This window comes from Carassius carassius, chromosome 22, assembly GCF_963082965.1.
Source record: "Carassius carassius chromosome 22, fCarCar2.1, whole genome shotgun sequence".
Taxonomy (NCBI): Eukaryota; Metazoa; Chordata; class Actinopteri; order Cypriniformes; family Cyprinidae; genus Carassius; species Carassius carassius.
In genome coordinates this window covers 5,849,942-5,870,570 of record NC_081776.1, presented here as the reverse complement: position 1 = coordinate 5,870,570, position 20,629 = coordinate 5,849,942, and the positions used below count along the sequence as shown (strand labels likewise).

Below are 20,629 nucleotides of genomic sequence, written 5' to 3'. Positions count from 1 at the left end.
TGATTACAATTCCATAATGGAATCTACAGCTGAATAAAAAATAATGTGAAATGTATTATGTGGAATATCAACCCATCTCTGAAATCAGAACATTCATTTACAAAACAACTGACACAATTAATTTGCAAATGAGCACTCTGGAGATGAAAAATCAACTGAAACAATTTCAGGCCATGTCCAGAGGCTCATATTTAATCTTAATATCATGAGTGGCATTAAATGTTGACGTGCAAAGAGTCCCCATCACGGTCATCACAAACACAGACAAATATAGTTCTCGTCTAGTTCTCAGAGTTCTCATGAGCTCAGACAATTAATATCATTCTGGTCACAAGCGTGGCTATGGGATCGGCCTGCGGCGCTGGCGGAAATCCAGTCTAATTTCTCAACATAAGAAAAACAACATCAATCAAACACTGATGTATTCAGATGTGTTGAACCCTTTATAGTTATGCTATTGCCTGTGTTCTGACCTGTCAATCATAATGTCAGTACTGTCAGCTGTCAATCAGAATGACAAGATCGCAGTGAGGAACTAACTATTTTAAATACAGTTCTCAGGGGTCTTCAAAAGGGGGTCTGTGACCGCTCGGGATTCGCAGCAGAACAGCATTCATCCATTAATCTATCCATGATATAATACAATATTTTATATATATATATATAAAATATTGTATTATATCATGGATAGATGATATAATTATATAATTAAATAATACTTGCTAAAGAAGCTAAAGTTCAGCTACATTTCATTGTCTCACACACAATTAAAATCTCAAATTATTAATTGAAATGTTACATACAATTGAACTATTTCATCCATTTCAAATTAAACATACAAGTGGATGACTGATATCATACATATCAGTAATTATTATTTAAATACATATGTAATGTAAACATCATAAAATAAGTATGTAAATACAACATTATAGTATATGTGTTATTATAGGCATTTTATTTAAAATGCAAAACTCTCTTCTAGTCCTTGGCCTGAAAGATCCTTATTATAGACTAACTTTACAAGCATATTCGCTTTTTCGCTCATAGTCAGCCTGTGTCTGGCTAAAATCCAAACTGTGACATCAGTTTCCTGTTTATAGCGCTGCTCTCACTCCCAATGCTAGCCAAGGGTAACATTACACTGACCTTAACCTTAACTTTAACACACACATGCATCCTTCAGCAAACCTTTCAGCCTTATAGTCTCAAGTTATCCATCAAATCCAAAAATAATATTTAAACACTTAATTTAATGCAGCCTGTCACCACCGTATGAGCTTCACAGAAAATCAGAGTCTAAACATCATTCATAAACTGAGTCCAGCACTGGGAAGAAGAAAGATGATGGACACAGTCACAATAGCCTCCTGGGAAATCAAGAAGCAAGAGTAGAGCAAACACCTTCAGCACGCATACAATCACAAAACACAAAGACTAACCTACAAAACTAGACTCTTGCATTCCTCCTCATTATTAAAGCATGACTGCAATGCAGCTTGCTGTTTTTCCATGGCAAACGCCTGCCAAAAACAAGTACCACAGCTGCAGTGCTGTGCAGAGGCTAAACTGCTTTCAAATGCATCTTCAGTAATGGGTCAAAAGTCGAATTTGTCTGTGTTAAACAGCTGCTCATAAAGTTAAGCGGGCTCTCAGAGCATTGGCTGCTGGGTTCTGAGGGAAGTGATGCGGTCAGTGTTTGGTGTTGTATAAGCCTGCAGTAAACCACAGGATAAGTATAGACCACAAAGTCTCTGCGAAAAGGACCCAGACTGAGCTGGCTAAATGGTGCCTAACTGACAGATCTGGTGGAAAAACAGATGCATGGGAAAGGGGTCTGTAACAGTCACCTACAGAGAAAATCAAAGCAAACGTACACAAAAAGAAGTCCTAATAATGGGCACTGTGCCTCTAGCTGCTTTTAAAGGGCATTTTTCAGAAAGATGAAATTTCTTTCATAATTTTCTTACATTTATGTTGTTCCAAACCTGTATTACTTACTGTCTTCTGTGGAACACAAAATAACGTTATGTTCATGCTGCTCTATTCCAGTCAATAAATGTAAATTGTGCCAGGGTTTTTTCTCCACTATCCAACATCAAATCAAGTTTTTCGTTCCTTGTCCCGTATGTATCATCTGCATACATACAGTATATGCATAAGCGATATATACTATATAGCAAATTTCAAATGCTTGACTGTTTATATCATCAAAAAATGTAAACAATATTATTTCCTAGCTCTAATTTGCTAAATGTGACTATAAGGCATGAAGTTATTAAGATGAGCATTAATGAACATAATGATTTTCTAGAAAGCTGCTTAGAAATGTGTATTGTTTATAAGCACTATGGAAGATAAATTATTAAAAAATATATATATATATCTATAAGATATAAAAAGTAAATAAAAACAAAAGTAGCACCATAACAGTAGTTAATAAAACCCTACATATTCATAAAAGTAGTTTTGAGTAAGAAAAAGGGCAAAAAAATCTAGTAGCATCCAATAATTATTTGCACGGCGTATTCCAACTAATTTTGCATCACTGATGTCAAACCTGTCATAATGTGCCATTTTGAATCTATGCAAATGAACATAAAACTTGAATTTAAGAGCAGAGGGGAAGAATATAGTAAAGTCATATGAAATGCTATTTTTGTCATTTTTAGAGCTCCACATCCTCATTCAATTTCACAGTAATGTAAAGAGCAACCAGGACATTCTGTGAAACATCTCCTTTTTTGTTTCACACTGAGAATTAAGCCATACGGGATTGGAATGGCATGAATAAAGCTTCTGTACACTGTTACTGTAAGAAACAGCACTAACTGGTATAATCAACATAATTTTTCACATAGCCTTGTAGTGACGGGACAATTAGTCATTTCAGAGCCGGAGAAAGTTTTTATTAAAGATTATAAAAGGTAAGCCTTTTTCTGTTACAATAATGTGCACTGATGAATTATGCACGATAAGGACATTTATTAAGCAAGAAAACATGGTCAATTTTGATTTCATATTGCTAGCATTCATTTCAGAGAGAAGAGGAGGGGGCAGTGTGATACATTTTCTGTATCGCAGTCAGTCCAAAAACATGCATTAAACAATGCTTGTATAGCCCTACAAGACTTATACATAAACACACACTAACACAATGTAAATCAACATCCACTCATAAGCACAGACCCGTGTTTCAGGAATATCAATGAGGCCTTACAGGTGGGGGAGGATTATGCATTCTCAAAATACCACAATTACGGATCCATGTCTGCTCTCTTCTCCTCTATTGTGACACTGTTTATTAGTTCCCATTAAATGATGACAACAGCAGCAGAAAACATTTCATCAGACTTTAATACTAATAATAATGAGTGAGTAAAAGAGAAAGCAGTGCTCCATCTGTGACTATAATAGCTTTTAATTATTTAATAACTAGTCTGGAAAGCTTTATGTCCAGCAAAACTCAGTTTTGTCCGATATATTCTTGGTTAAAGAGCAAAATCCAGTGTTTCCAGCATGCAAAAATGAGAGGTTGTGACAATGTGGGTTGTGATATTTGATTCCTGGGAAAATAAAACAAATAGCCCAGTTCTTTTAAATAAATCAGTCAGAAAAAAATACAAAAAACTGTTTTGAACTCACTCATGATTTAGTGGTTTGAATCGAATTCACTCTGTAAGTAAAGCATTCAGAAATCTTACCGAATCCACCTCACTGAACTTTTTAGTATTATTTATATACTTTTATTTCTTATTATTTATCATACATTTATTAATATGTATTATAATTTACCATTAGATTTTATTTTTATGTTTTTAGTTTCATTTTCAATTTTTTTCTGTGCTTTTGTCATTTTTATTAGAATTATTTGTATTTCTGTGTAGCCTTAATTGACTTTTATTTAATCTTTAGTATTTATAGTACTTCAAAATATTTTTTGTCAACATTGTTGCCAAAGCAACATTTCTTATTGTATTTATTATGCAATTTTTTTCTATTTAATATTTTATTATATTCAAAATGATTCAGGAACCTTTACTGTCATGTGAAAGCTTGTAACTTGTTGTTCATATGACAATGTGTGTTAAAAAATACATATTCACAACATAGCTTTACTGTAATAAAAGAGTTAAAAAAAACAGCTGTTCAGCTCTGTAGTAAGAAGCTGTGAACTCAACTAAATAAAAAACTTATGAACAACCATCTTTACCAAACGATTCTGTGTTTTATTTGGTTATTTGTTCCTAAATTATTAATTTTAATAGCCAGAGGCTCCCTAGTCCTGAACAAAAGCACATAAAAGATTTAGAACAAGCCAAATCTATCCTTTATCTCTGTTGGTCCTGTTAGCAGGATATCAAAGCTTTTCGTCCGCTTTGTGGTCGTGCCATCCAGTCTGAAACACTTACAGACACACATCATTGACCATTACACACACATGCAAACAACTGTAAGACAATCCTTGTGTTCATATCCTAGTGTCCTTCATTCGGATTCATTTCTCTACAGACACAAGAGGGAAACATAAAAATCCATCACTAAAGAACAAGAGAATAAAGGTGTCATAACACCATAAAGCCAGAATAAAAGATTTGAATAGAAGACTGTATAAATGTGGCATGAAAAGAGTGAGAGTTGTGTTTAAGTGAGATATAACTGGGTCCCAGAAGCATTAGAGTGCTTTAAATGTGTGTGTGCCCGTGTCACATTTCTGGCGCAGTGAGGAGAGGTATGAATTATTCACGTCGACTCCATCCTGGCTTGGCAAGGAAGAAAGGTAGAATAAGAGGAAATAGAAAGAGAAAGAGAAAGTGGGATGCAGGAAAAAGGGAGATGGAGAGAAGAAAGTGGCAACAGAAAACGAGATGTTGGTTTCTCACTCTTATAGATGCAAAAGGAGGAGGAGTTCACATGCTATCGCTTTGTTGCCATGGTTACAGCCCCCTGTCCAAGCCCCAATAACTCCTACTGGTATCATTTTGCACTTTACATGCACAAAAACTACATACACCACCTTGTCATCCGAGTTATATAATAAAAAACACCAAACCCATCTTTCAAAGAACATTATAAATGATATACATTAGTACAAGAATAAATAATTATAATACTTTTACTTGGTAATTGCATTTGCAATGCATTAAAGGTGCTATATGTAGTTTTTGACAGTACCATAACGCTACAGCGTTATTCTACTTTGAAATATGATTTCCGTGTGAGAATGTCTGTTTTGTTTTTTTTTCTTTTCGCCCACTGCCAATTTACCCAATAGTATTTCAACATCTAGGGTTGCCAGCTGGTGGAAAACACAGCGTTTTATTTTACCCATGAAAGCACGTAAACTACAGAGATTGCAGATTCTACCCAACCTAAAAAGCCTTGGCATCCATCTAAAAAGATCTATGACCAGAGACATATTCAAATTCTAATAAATGAAATCAGCAACTTACAGTGTAAGGCTCCTCACCTGTCACCTACCCCGTCAATTGTGCTCATTCCTATTGCGTGTCCTCAATCTGGCAACCCACGACAGCATTGAGTCTTTCTTCCACTAGCTGTCAATATTACAAACCTCACCTTTAAGCACCTGAATGAAAAGGTGATGCTCAGGTTGTATCATGAAACATGGACCATATAACAGTCATCAACCACCTAAAACAGCCTAGTAACCACATTGTAAAGCAACACATAGCAATGTCCTGGCAACTACCCAAAACACCTTATTCAGTGGTGTCAAAAGTATTGGCATTCATTACTCAAGTAGAAGTATAGATGCTAGGGTTTGAAAAGACTTTTGTAGAAGTTGAAGTATCAACTCAAGCTTTTTACTCAAGTAAAAGTGTAAAAGTACTGTAAAAACTACTTAAAGTATAAAAGTAAAAGTAATGCAAGGAAATGCCATTAAGAACAAAAGTTTAAGCCGCGCCACAGGGGCCTATTGTGCACTACCCCTCCTCAAAAAAACATTTTTATAAAGGCCATAAGGACTATAATGTTATATTAAAATGTTCATGTTGAAAAATCTGGGATGCACTAGGCTACCTGTTTCAGCCGCATATATGCCCATTGAAAATGAACACACTTTAGTACAATGCAGATACATTAAAGAACTAGATATGATGACTAGATGCCTATATAAGTATTATTATGGTGCAAAAAGTCAAACTTCAGAGGCATGTCATCAATAACCTCTAATGGAATGTAAATGTACATCCAAGCTTAGCTGCAGGAATCTGTGAGGGCAATGGATAAGAACATTGGTGCAGGCTTAGTAACAATTACCCTTGTATGGTTGTCTATTTATTTACAATAAACATTATAGTGCTGTCAAAATGAATGATTAATTAACTAAAAAAGAAAAATAACTCATAATCCTGATACCTTCTTGATTGATAGCTTCTTGTATTCGGTACATTCGTCTGCTATGTTCAGTGTTCAGGGGTAACGAGTTACAAAGTTGGTATAGCCTACTTTTCACAACATTCTCAATCGTGTCGTCAATCGCAAATGATAATTTATTAAAACGTCTCACTACCGAACTACCTACAATAGCTTAATTTGTGGAGGATGAAGAGAAAGCACCCATTTGGTAAATGAGCCAGTGAGAAATAATAACTTTTAAGTAGGGTCCAGTGCCTTTTTGATACTTTTAAAACTGTACCGGCGCCTAAACGATACCTGAACCGATACTTAAAAAAAAAAAAAGAACCACATAAAAAACTATGGATGATATTAAAGAACATTACAAATATTTTAAATAAATCCATAGCTTTCACCTTGGATGCTCATTTCCCAAGTTGTGCTTCCCTTAATCTAAGGCTAATAAATGTATTATTTCACAATCTGGGTCATTATTTAATACAAAACCACACATAATGTCTCTACTGTATCTCTGTCACTCACTCTGATATTAAGTTAAGATGAGTGCTGTCTGTCACTGTCTTTAATCAGTTCTGTGAATGACTGTATGCTCATTCTTTATAAAGTAGCAACAATGTCATTTGTAAAGTACAGTACTAGTACTAGTATTTTCACCCCCAAAAAGGGTTTTAAGCCAGTTATTTATATCTTTTGCTGTAGTGTGTCAGTAGGAAATATCAGTTTGCCATTAATTTTAATAATAATCTAGTGCGATTTTGAATGCACAAGCAGTCTGACAACGGCAAAATGAATGTTTGAGCGAAAAATTTACAGTAGATGGGAAACCGACTGCTCCTTCGTGACCTTTTGTAAACTGTACTTATGACAATGAACTGCGCAGATACGGATATTCTAACAATCTATCGATAAACACACACCTTGTGTCCTCTGTTTGTGTTTAAGTGCGCATGCTTTTCTCCGCTCGCGGTCTGCGGGTTGAAGAGCTTGCTGAAATTCAGAGAAGAGACCGGTCTGACACCGGTTTCATATGAAATTTAAAGTTGCTCTAAGCGATGCCGGGAGTCGTAACTTCTTGTTGACATTCAAATTGTTGTCAAACAAAACGGAGGCTAGCTAGACTCTCCCTCCTCCTCATCCGTGCACTAACCCCCCAAATCTTTCTTGTCGGTTATTGGCTGGAACAGTTTGTTATGTTTTGTGGTGCGGGTGAGCCCAGTTTGTTTTTCTTGTTGTTTGTGGAGCCTGTGGTGTCTAGAGAGACCCCGTTTTTTTACAGTGTGTTCAGTGGACAAGCAGCTAGCGGATAGTGAGGAGATGTTTGCTGGATGTGACAAAAAATGTTTTGGCCTAAAAAATGTGTGACATCACTTAGAGCACCTTTAAGGGGACTGTCTCTGAGGCGATCGGATACCGGTTCCATACCCAACCCTTCTTTTTTAAGAAATATATTTTTTGATAAACGAACCCAAAACTGGCTATGTCCTTGCTTGAGTGTGAAGTGATTTGTGTCATGTGCAGGTGCGATGGATCGCGTACGGACCAATAGGGTGTCGGAATGTATAGACCCCTTAATCACCTACGTCACTGTGACGTCACCGCTCTAGCTGGAGGCAAAACATAAATTAAATTTAAATTAAATTTATCCATTTAGCAGACGCTTTTATCCAAAGCAACTTACAGTGCATTCAGGCTATCAATTTTTAACTATCATGTGTTCCCGGGGAATCGAACCCCCAACCTTGCGCTTGCTCTACCAATTGAGCTACAGGAACACATAAGGCAGAACTCATAGCAGGTGCGCTAAAAGTTTGAGGTTTTGACTTTAAAATGTCTTCTCGTTGTGTTTTTGGCTGCCATAGAAGGAACAGCACTTTTGTTTCAAAACTAAAGTTTTACCAGATCCCGGCAGACATTCCTTCACAGAAATCAGAAGACAATTGTGGTTGAATGCAATACGGCGTACAGACTGGACGGAGATAATCATAAATAATGCTCGTGTTTGCAATGCACACTTCATATCAGGTAAAATAATCTATGCATATGAACTGGTGTATTGGTTTTATCTAGTAAATCAGCAAGTTTCTGTTTTATAGGTGAAAAGTCGCCAACCTTCAGCGCACTAGCTAGTTTAAATGTTAAACAAACATACAGCGATAGATGTGTGTGCCATCCTTTGAATGGTCTCTTAAAAAAAATACACATTGCTAATCATAGTTAGCCCAGCGATAGGTTACATTAGAAAATAAGCCTCAACAAAATTCCCCAAACCACCCAAAAGTAATTAATATGGCCGTATGGCATACGGGTCAGGTAGCCTGCTTCCATCCGCGAGAGTTAATTTACAAAAATAGCCGTCACGGTCCCGCAGAGTCAGTGACTGTACATATTCGGACAGTTCCGAACCTTCTTTTGCATCCATGCTTAATAAATCCCTCCTAAAACGTGCTTGCTTACGCTTGTCAACATTGCGTCCGCGCCTCTTTCTGCCTCCAGCTAAGCCCCGCCCACCCGGAGATGTTGCAATGTTTACAAACTTTTAAGGGGTCTATACTTCTCATCCAACCACAATCAAATTCACTCCATCCGGATGGCGCGATTTATCTGGATAGTTTTTTTGTTTTTTTGAATGAAAACAAGCCGAAATGAAATGGCAGTAACGAACCTATTTTTAAAATGTAAGGAGTAGAAAGTACAGATACTTGCGTGAAAATGTAAGGAGTAGAAGTAAAAAGTTGGCTGAAAAATAATTACTCAAGTATAGATACCCAAAATTTATACTTAAGTAATGTAACGAAGTATTTGTACTTCGTTACTTGACACCTATGACCTTATTACAATGCCAATTGAGTTTTTGTCCAAATCTAGTAGGTTAATAATATTTTCCCCATCTTTGCCATCTGGTTTGGACTCTCATTCTGACAGCACCCACCCAGAGGTGGAAAAAGTTTTGATGAAGGTTTATGAAGAATAGCCTTTATTTCCATTTGAACAATGTGCACTGATGAATAAGAGAAGTAAACTAGGTCATGTTCTGATTTAATGCCTTGAGAAAAAGCACACAGAACTCACATACTCAAAGCAGAAGGGGGAAAGAAAAGCGAGTTGGATCTCTCACACTCTCGGTGGACTTCTTGAGCTCTCACTCATGAGAACATTTTTTCTGTGTTGGCCTTCACTTAGACGTGTGGCGCGTACACACTCTATCTCTCTCCATGTAACTTTTCTTGCTAACTGTGCGTGATCTCACTTGAACTGCCCTTGAGATTCCTGCCATCAGCTCTCCTGGAACGTTCTAAAGAGTCACTCCTCACATCTGAGATGAGGTCAGCGAGTGACAGACTAAGAGAGAGGAAACCCACAGGGGGGAGGAGAGGAAGATTTGGAGGAAGGAAAGCTGCAGTATGCCTTCTTTGTGCCATTCGGAGCTCAGAGGTCAACGTATAGTACTCCGCAACATATAAACAAGAATGAAACAACGTTCTGGGTTCAAACTAAGTTAAGCATTTGTGGTATTGCTGTCAAATTACAATTGAAAATAACCTCAACAGACCCTTCAGCTTGTCCAAACAAACAAAAAGTGTATATTATAAATGCACTTGAAGAAAAGCATTTGACACAAGGCATTTCTAAGGCAAAATTCGCAGCTTGTATAAAATGTAAAAAATTAAATTTGAGCAGCAAATTTGTCTGAAATCTCTTTATTTTATTACTATTATATGTGGATGATATGTAAGCAATCCCTTTCTGGCATCTCTGTGCATTTTATGTGCAAGTAACAGATTAAAGAAATAGTTAATGTAATAAAATTTAAATGTTCTAACCCTCAGGCCATGTAGTTGTAGATGTAGTTGAGTTTGTTTCTTCATCAGAACAGATTTGGAGAAATGTAGCATTACATCACTTGCTCACCAATGGATTTTTTTGCAGTGAACAGGTGCAGAATGAGAGTCTGAACAGATGATAAAATTATCACAATGTTTGTATGGAACTTTTTTCAATTAAAATGGTTTTTGTAGAAAATTTGTAGAAATGTAGCATTATATCACTGGCTCAAGTGGATCCTGGATGTGTGTATAAATTTGCACAGACAACATTAATAGTCATAAACTCAAACATTATTCATGTGACTAGCATTATGAAAGCAGACTTGTCTTCATAATAAGATGTATTATGTTTAAGTCTTGCTGTTATACTTTCACAACACTGTGTATTGTATTTTAACATTCCTGTTGCAAGGCACCATTGACTTCCATTGCAGTCGAAAACTGACTTCTCTATCAGCGTTAAAAGAAAAAGTAAACAGACTGCATAGAAATTCTTAGCATGCAATCTCTTGATGTTGGTACCCAGTGAAGTTTTTCTAGGACGCCTCACATGGACAAAGACTCAAACGGGCATGAACAGTGAAAGGGCCCTTTTTATGTAAATTAACTGCTGTAGCAGAAAGTTTTGGAGTTTGACTGTCACTGGACATAAACGTTGTAAGCGCTATGGCACCCAGAATGTGGGCAGTGAGAGAAAGAACATGTGTTTTCATCATCCGGGGGCAGACAGGGAATGCAAGTGGCATTTCAATAATGTGGAACATGTGGGTGTCTGGTGGATGGAGAAGAGGTAGGCAGCACCATCACTGCTGGCTAAATTAGCACGGCATTTAGAGGGAATTGTCATGGAAGCACTGCCAATGAGGAATGTGATGCGGAAGTGCTGTTAAAATGATCCTCTCTCTCGTTCCCCAAACCTCCTTTAGTCCACCTACAGAAACATTTGCCCCAATTTACTGCAGTAATACCATAAGACCAAGTAAAACAATCCTTGTGCGTCTTGTCACATAAGGAGAGGTTCTTTGGGAAAGGAGTAATGGAGATAGATAAGGTGGGACTGAAGCTTTGAAGATCACATACAGCGCTGCTTTTGATCAGAGGCACAATTTAAAACAATGCCTCAGACAACAGCTATTTAAGACATAAAAGCCTTTCCAAGGAGAAATCTACAGCATTACAGTGTGCCTATAAATGTATTTGCCCAGACACTTAAAATATAATAGTTTTATAACAACGCCCTAATGAGCATGCATCATATCAGAAAGCCAGTATTTGGCTTCCCAAAATCCCTTTCTGCACATCTTCAAAGCTCTCGATCTATGGTAACAAAGCTACTCCGTTTGCATTTAAATATACAGCGTTTAAAAACAAAATAGGCTTAATTTACTAGCAGAAACACTCAAGCAGACAACAGCACTCAAAACTTGTTTGGTTGACAAATAAGTTAAGAGAAGCATGAGAATTAGTGGTGTCAACATTTGGCAAGTTTGGAAAGTTATGTGCAAGCACAAATGAGAATTGGGATAAAAATAAAATAAAAAATTGCCAATGACTTCCGAAAAATAAACGTAATTCAAGACATATCTGAAAATAAATCATAATATATAACACAACTTTATCAGCCATTGCATTAAATGACTTAAAACAGAAAACCTCCATCACATCATAATATCAGTTTCTGAGGTTTTGAGGTTTGTTTGATTACATACATATTTGTTTCACAAAGTGATTCTGCTCTCTGTATCTCTATTTAACAAAAAGCAAAGACCGTGAGGCTGTCCCATCCTTCCAAACAACCTTCTGCCTCATGATAGACCAGTAAACAATAAAGATGCAGGTAGGGGGAGAGAAAACAATAATTATTTCCATGCATTGTTGCACAAATGAACACCTGTAGATACATCACACACACACACACCTGCAGGATCCAAGACCTCCTCAATGACGGGCGGCAGACGCAATCCGCAGTCCATGGTTGTCGTGGTGACAGGCCTCAGGAAGTGGGGGGTGGGGGTTGGAGGGGAGTTAGATGTCCAAACACACACTAACCAGTGAAACAGGCGCAGTGATAATGGTCAGAAAACAGGAGGGATACACACACAGCCTTGCGAGGAATGTCAGGCTCCACACACACTATGCTGTGACGGTCGATACATCCTGAAACACACACAAACACACACAGATCACTTCAACATCCCTCTAAACAACTGCAAAAATCAAAGTCTAAACTGCTTACAGATGATTTATAGCCCTTTCTGAACAACTGTGCAGTTCTTTCCCTCTCTCCTCTCCTCTCCGTTTCTTACTGTCTCCTCCTTACAAAACAAAGCATGAAACCCTGTATTTCAGACATGTTCATTCTGATAGTCTCAAACACACAAAGAATTGCTCTGCTTACCTTTAATGAGATCTGTGTGCAGCTCAGGACACTGACAGCTTACATTCCCGTTACTCGCTGTGCATTATGTGACGTTTACTGCGTGCCCTCCTCTCGCCTTCCCTCCCTCCTTCGCTCTCTCTCTCGCTCACTCACTCCAGCTCTCTTGCTCCACCTTTATCTTTTACCTCAGTTATTTTCTCATCTGTTAACTGTTCGATTGCTTTGTGTGGTCCATTGTCTACTCTAACAGATTCAACTCCGCTGGCTTTTGAAAACATCTTGATGCTTTTTGCAGTAATATACATTTTGAGTCCATGATGACTGCAAAGTAACAAACAAAAAAACAAAGTTTGGTATAAGACATTCTGATGCAAGATATTTATAATAATATATTTAATTTATTTTGCTGTTATTATTATATTACATTCGTTTTTCAATTATTTTAGTTAATTATGATTAATATTAGGAAGGATTATTATTTTAAGTCTTCACTCAGTGCAGCTCTGGGAAAAAAAGAGACAATTATAAATGTATCAGTTTGTCTAGATTTACTATTTATGGGTATGTGATACAAAAAAATATTAATATTGATTTACAATTATAAAAATATTGTCATTTGTTTGCAGAAAATGACAACTGGTCAAAATAATAAAAAATATGCTATGTTTTCAGATTTTTCATAATGACACACTAAAGCTGGAGTTATTGCACCATATGTTTAATTCTGAATTCATTCAAGTTATAACATTAGTATTTATTTCAATTAATACGAACTTGTTTTCCTGCCATTATTCGAGATCTGAAAGAACTGTATTGTTTTTATTATTTTTTACCATGTGTCTCTTTTTTTTCTGAATAAGTAAAAATACAAAGAAGTTGGTCATTTTGTCTCCATTTTTAATGCTACTATTAAAAGTAACAAAAATACAAATTCACATAAAAAAAATGAATAAACAAGAAAATATTATCATTTGTAGTGGTCTGGTTTCTATGTTATTAAGGAAATAAAAATTAGAAATTATATAAAAATTGAAATTATACTAATAAAAGTTTTAAATGTTTCCCTGGCAACTAACTGAAATATGTTTAAATTGAAGCGCAAAAACTACAACAGAACTAAAAATAAAATTGAAAAAAAAAATCATCATTAATAGTAACAAAAAAATGACAAAAGCACATAAAAAATTACTAAAAATGTAACTAAAATAAAAATAAAAACTGAAAATATAAAAACAAACGTCAATTCAAAATATTACCGGTAAACAGTGCATAGGGTTCATTCAGGTGAATTAGTCCATTTCCCCCAGTCATCTTAATGGCAAAAAGTGTTCCAATTTACATGAACACCATAATTAATACTAAAATATAACTGATATTGCGCACAGTACGTAGCCACAGTGCGCAAATATGCTAATGTGCTATTCTAACAGCTATAAACAAACATAAAAGGTTAGAAATCGTTAATTTATAAATAAACTAGTGAGGGGACAGTAGTATTTGTGTGACTCACATCTTGGTCAGATTAGCCTTCTCGCGCGCGTATATCGATATGGCCTGTAGATGCAATGAATGTGCAGCAGATGTTGCCCTTGCCAATTACCACTTTTAGGGGAGGAACTTTACTTCACTCGCTAAGAAACTACAGCTGCAACAGTATCCTCTCAGTTTGCGAAACCATTCAAATTTGTGGGACATTCGTGTCAGAATGAAAGTCAACTGACTCTCAGCTGAAACGAGGCCAGAAATGTTCCCCCTTAGAGGGCAGTCGTCATAAACTGGAACACGTCATGTGCAGAGTGCAAGTTGAAAGTTAAATCACATAGGCCTACTTACACAGCTATACCTGCTCAAGGTAAAGGGGTGTTTATTTGTGCGTTTACACGCTCCGTATCTATCATTTTCTCTCTCTTTCACAAAAAAAAACACACCGAAATAGCTCAAAGGGAATCGACTTTTTAAGCTGAAAGCTAACAAACTGACAAGAACTCATTTGTAGCTGCAGAATTCCGGCACAGCAAAGGATCGATATTTAGACTAGGCCATCGTTCCATCCCCATTTTATCCCCCAAGTTTCTTAAAGAAAACACACACACAAACAGGGGCGTTGCACAAGATCCCGGGCCCTATGCATAGGCAGTCCTGATGGGCCCCCAAATAAAAACTAAAATATATTCCAGACTTTTCAAGGGTGCTCTCTTCCTTTGGGGCCCTGGTAATCTCTAGGGCTGGGAATCGATTCCAAAAAGAATCGATTCCGAGGCATTGGGAATCGATTGCATCAAGGGGAATCGACTCCTCATTCAGAGTCTTTTTCAGTTCAACAAAGTTTGTCTATGGGAGTAAGGCTGCACACATTTAAATTCACGAAAATAAACAGAAAGAAAACGAGTCCGTACTGATCATTTAAATTTTAGGATGTAGCCTTTCGTTTCAGAAGCACAATTCACCTAAGCCATAATTACAACAGTTGTGAGATAAAAGATTATTTTCAATTTTATATATATATATATATATATAAACGATTCAGAGATTATTTTATGTTGGAACTGGCTTGTCCACAATTTTGAGCGCTACATGACAGAATAGATCATGACGTCACTGAGGGTCTTGATCTTATTACCATTTAAAATATATTTTTAAAAACATTTCTATCAGCCAGTGATAATTATAAATAATACGTCACGAGCATAGATCTGTGGACGAGAGCGCATCTGATTGACAGAGCTCTATCAGTTATTAATGTTCTGGTTATTTTATTTCAATGTAGCCTACGGTTTGTTAATATTGTGCAAAGAATACAAAGTAAACTTCATTTAACAGAACTGGGCACATTTATTTTAGACATTTCATGTCTTATTTAATTCAGGCAGAGCTGGGCTATGATTAGTTTCACGGGCAAAGCTGAAAAAACTAAAATGTTCGTAACGTCATTTTATTTTTTTTCAGCTTCATATTATAGGAAGGATACATTATACGACCTATCCTGCAGTCATCATGGTGAGACTAGGTTCCTTTTTATCTAAAAAAAAAAAAAAACAATAATAAAAAAAATTGGAAAAGAATCGAAAACAACAGTGAGGAATCGATTCTTGGAATCGATTCCATTCGATTCCAGGACCAAAAAATTGTGGAATCGATTCTAAAAATTGTGTAATCGAACAGCCCTAGTTTTACCCCCAGTCCGACGCCCCTGCACATAGTGTGTGTATATATATATATATATATATATATATATAGCATAGAACTGTAATTTTCTTAAATAAAATATATCATTTAATGTATGCAAATGTTCTGTCAATCGCGTTACTGAACAAATACCCCATGGAAGTTTGTTGGGTACTTTATTTTGCAATATTTTATTATTTAATTTTAAATACATGTTCAAATATGAGGTTAACTTGGTCTAAAAAATACATTTATTGTTAATTGATTGTTAACCCAAAAATGATAATTCTACTGTTAAAAAACCTTCACTTGTTGCGAGTCTGTATGACCTTTTTATTTTAGGTGCATCAAATAAACATTTTGCATTTCCACTTCTGGGCAGTACTATAAAAAAACAGACACAATAATCCAATTTTCAGTGTATAAATAAAAGGAATGAAGCAGCTTCAAAAATAGAGCAATCTGACAATCACAGGGAAAAACACACACTGAAAGAGAGAAATTAATCATTTTTAATACAAAATGAAAAATTGCACAGAATTATGCTTGATTCATGCTATACACCTGTATAGAGTTGTATTAGTATTTAAAGATTGTGATCCCTTTTAGGGCGCAGGTTGTCAATAGGATCCAGTCACAGCTTTACTGATTATGTGGTGGTGGAGGAGGAGGAGGCGGGGCCTGGAACATAAAGCCCTGATTGGGCCCTGGGGGCCAAGGGGCCATTCCCATGTGAAATCTGGGAAAAGGTGGCATCATTGGGCCCTGGAAGGGAAACATGTGTGGATCTGGATGGGGGAACATGTAGTCCGGTGGGAAGGGCTGGCGAGCGTGATAGTTGCTATGGAAACCACCACCACGACTGTGATGCTGCCCGCGAGGAACATTGCGGTTCTGTCTGGGCTTCCGCCGGCCGGATTTATGAGGGGGCGGACCTTTATGGGCATCCAATTCGTCCTCTGGAAAGTAAAAACAGTGATTAACGGAGCAGTTAGCCCATTCAGGTTCACACCTGAACACAAAATTGACCGGGTGACTCACCTGAGTCCGAATCATTTTTTTGCCGTCTCTTTTGCTCTTTAAGCTTCTGTTTGGCCTGCCTCTCTTTCTCATCATCACTAAAGTCAAGTGCCTATACACACACAGAATAAAAACCAATCGGTGGATAGGCTAAAGCATCACTTATTAACACAGAATACTGATGACAAACTATTAGAGCAGGATATCACTTTATTCCGGGTTTAAGCCTTTGTTGACCTGATTTCCTAAATCATTTTTATAAAACGAGCACATTTACCTCAGGGGGTGGTTCCTGGTCATTTTTCCACGATGCATCCGAGCCTTTGGTCCTTGTTTGACAAAAATAATTTGTAAATGTTTTTCGGAAAAATACCATAGTAGAACAGCACTGAAGATAAGCGTATCTCAACAGAACTGAAGCACACCCAAGTTTCCTCGAATAATGAGGTACTCACCCTTGGAGTCGCTCTGTAAAGATGTAGTCTGTGAAATCTTTAATTTTGGGGGCAAAATAAACCACATCTCGAATCTTAAGATCTTTCTGGTTGATATCGTCATGGGAGTTGAACCTAAAAACATAGTAAGGCTGACAAACTGGCCCGAAGACTTCAAAGATCTGAGGAGAAACCAACAACATTTTAGTCCCACAAAACTACTGATGATTGCACAATATAAAAAGTCCCGGACAAGAACTCATAGTGTATATCACCACCTTAAAGATGTTTTCTAGATTGTTACAAAAATTTGGGAAATAACCCATTGATACTGACCTTGCCAACAGAGTTTCTGTTTTTGGTGAATAACACGCTGTCTTCATGCAGTGGTGGTGTGTTCTTATATGACTCCACAATCACTAAATAAAATCAATCAGTCAAAAAGTCCTCTAAATTCAGCAATGACAAAACTTGCATGGTGTCTCTCAGCTACGATGTAAAAATATGGAAAAATTAGTTGACAAATATTTGTCTTGTTTAATAATAAAATCTAGCTGATGAACATAAAATAGCTATTTGATTTTCATATACATTTTCAAGCACCAAATCAGCATATGGTTTCTGAAGGATGTAACACTGAAGACTGGAGCAATGATGCTGAAAATTCTGAATTGGTGAATTTTTCACAGGAATAACTACGTTGTAAAATGCATTAACATAAAAGATAGCAATAATATTGGACAATATTAATTTTTAATCAAATAAATGCAGTCTTGGTAAGCACAAGAGACATCTTTGAAAAACATTAACATCAAAATCTTGAACGGCAGTAAATGTACGCTTGGAGTTTGGCAGATCCCTGTATACCTAATTGCTCCACAATGCTTGATATCGTCCCGATGGGCTCCATCTCTGTATCTTCCGGAAGGCTGATGAAGAGGTTCTCAACTACAGGAAGATCCTACACACACAGAAGATACCTTACAAATCATGCTCTTTTATGGCTGGTATTAACATCAGTCTTGGTTGATTTGAGCACAAGTGGACAGCTAGGGAAATTGAGAAATTTTGCTAACAGAAACATCACTTTGGTTTTTAGATTGCTTCTTAGCTCCTCCCCTCACATCGATAAGCAGCTCATCTTGGGTTTTCAATGGTGCAGGCCTTTTCTCACTGCCCATGGCAACACCTTCATCATCATCTTCTGCGTTGTTCTTGACTAAATTAAAAGGCTCAGAGGAGGAAGAGGTTGAGGATGATGAAGAGGAGGATGTGGAGGACGAAGAGTCTGAGTCACTGAATCATATAAAAATAATAAAAATAAACCATTCAATTCAGATGAGCTTTTTGAGACATTATGTACAAAGTGATAAAATTATGATCTATAAGCTTAGTTTGATGCTGCTAGGTCAGAAGGAGGTTCTAAACTGACGATATAAAAGCACAGACTTAAATGTCCTAATATTTTACCTGTCTGAACAGTTGTCTTCCGAGCTGTTTTCTCTGTACTGCATGCTCAGCAAACCCAACGACCCAGACTGAGGACTAACCACAATTCCACAATGCATCTCATGCCCAGTCTGAATGCTGGAGATCTGATCCCCTGTTTGTTCAGACTGAATAATGGAGATCTGATCTCCTGCCAGTCCAGACTGGTCGCTGGTTGAATGTTCTCCTGTTGGCCCAAACTGACCACTGGAGCTCTGATCTCCAGTTTGTTCAGACTGAATAATGGAGATCTGATCTCCTGCCAGTCCAGACTGGTCGCTGATTGAATGTTCTCCTGTTGGCCCAAACTGACCACTGGAGCTCTGATCTCCAGTTTGTTCAGAATGAATGCTGGTGCAGTGATCTGCTGTCAGTCCAGATGAACCACCAGTGCTATGATCTCCTGTCTCTTCAGACTGATCACTGGTGAATGCTTCTGATGTTGGTCCAAGTTGACCACTGGAGCTCTGATCTCCTGTCAGTCCAGACTGATCAGCAGTGAACGCTTCTGCTGTTGGTCCAAGTTGACCACTGGAGCTCTGATCTCCTGTCAGTCCAGACTGATCAGCAGTGAACGCTTCTGCTGTTGGTCCAAGTTGACCACTGGAGCTCTGATCTCCTAGTTGTTCAGACTGACCATTGGTGCATGGCTTATCTGTTGGTCCAAGTTGAGGACCAAAACTCTGATCACTGGTCGTTTTAGTCTGAAACGTATTATTAATATTCAAATCCATTTTCTCTTTTTCAGATTCTTGATCTTGATTCTGTAAAAAAAAATAAATAAATAAATAGGATTGTAACACAAATTAAGCCAAAACACAACACAAATGTTATTGTGATGTAAGATAATGAAAAAGTAGGAGAACTCCTTGAAGTATGATTACACTTGTAGATTGTGGGTGCACGTGTGTCAAATCTACATATCTCATATTTAAATTTATTTAAATGGCTGCGCCGCTTTTTTTTTTTTTTACTATGCCTTTAACTTCTGATACTATATGGTAATGGTTTTATGCTTTATAAATTGGCTTGAGCACTGACTGAAGGCACTTTATATGAACAATTAGTCAAATATATTATCGTTGTTTTGTTTTTATTATAACGCGGTAAACTACATAATACGGTCACGTGATATCAACACACGTAAGGGGCGACCCGCTACAAATAAAATAAAACATCCTTATTCTAGAGAGAAGACGTATGTCAGTTCTTTTTCTAACATAAGTGTACATCACGTAAAATTATATGTCTCATAAGTGCGGGTTCATTGCTTTATGCGTGATACTTTTTTTTATTTACATACCAAAAAACACCAAGCGCCCCTTTAAGTAATCAGAATGCAAGATTAAAGTAGCCGAAATGGGTGGCAGTAATGACTTGCAATCCAATTTACCATCCAACATTTGACATTTCATTCTCTCAGTGTGAGCTGTAATTATCCACTACCAGTAAATAATTGTGAAATAATTGTGACCTAACAGCTGTTCAGGGTTGCACATGCTCAAACAATGATAATTCACGTTTAAAGTATACATTTACACTTTTCTAACCTAATTCAGTCCGTGCCTTAATAAATATGAACGATCAATACATACGTAATTGATTAGAACATTCTTTACCTGGTTCTCTGTGCTTGAATGCTCCATGTTTAGGTTTCCATGTGAGAACAGCGTTTAGAAGCGCTTCAAACATGATTTTACGTCATTGGCGTCACAACAACATGAACTGTACGGGGCGTTTCAAAATAAAAGTATACCCATCGTCACTGTCAAAATAATAATAAAGTGTTTTAAAATAAAGTTAACACAACATTTGAGGGTAGAGAAGCGCACAGAAAAGCCACATCATTTTTCACTCCTTTTTAATTCTCTTTCTAAGTTAAATGTAATGTCAGTTTCTCATAACGTCGACCGAGGAGATAATGAAGCATCAGT

General features: G+C 36.9%; 2 protein-coding genes across 3 annotated transcripts in view; both read right to left on the bottom strand.

Moving 5' to 3' along the window:
- Nucleotides 1–12,274, bottom strand: part of LOC132098799 (coiled-coil domain-containing protein 136-like) — a 31,736-nt gene extending 19,462 nt beyond the window's left edge. For both annotated transcript variants that reach the window (XR_009422973.1, XM_059505001.1), the window contains exon 1: nucleotides 12,127–12,274. Coding sequence is in view for 1 of the 2 variants with exons in the window: in XM_059505001.1 (XP_059360984.1) it covers nucleotides 12,127–12,181 (55 nt within the window). In the remaining variant the exon portion in view is untranslated. The remainder of the gene's footprint in view (nucleotides 1–12,126) is intronic.
- Nucleotides 12,275–16,068: 3,794 nt separating this feature from the next.
- On the bottom strand, nucleotides 16,069–20,526 carry LOC132098798 (H/ACA ribonucleoprotein complex non-core subunit NAF1-like). Its single transcript, XM_059505000.1, has 9 exons — nucleotides 20,315–20,526; nucleotides 18,678–19,459; nucleotides 18,332–18,503; nucleotides 18,075–18,168; nucleotides 17,544–17,626; nucleotides 17,229–17,389; nucleotides 17,051–17,102; nucleotides 16,795–16,885; nucleotides 16,069–16,712 (listed from the first exon to the last, which is right to left on the bottom strand). The coding sequence occupies exons 1-9, from the start codon at nucleotides 20,339–20,341 to the stop codon at nucleotides 16,396–16,398; spliced, it is 1,779 nt and encodes a 592-aa protein (XP_059360983.1). The 5' UTR covers nucleotides 20,342–20,526; the 3' UTR covers nucleotides 16,069–16,395.
- Between the last annotated feature and the right edge of the window lie 103 nt (nucleotides 20,527–20,629).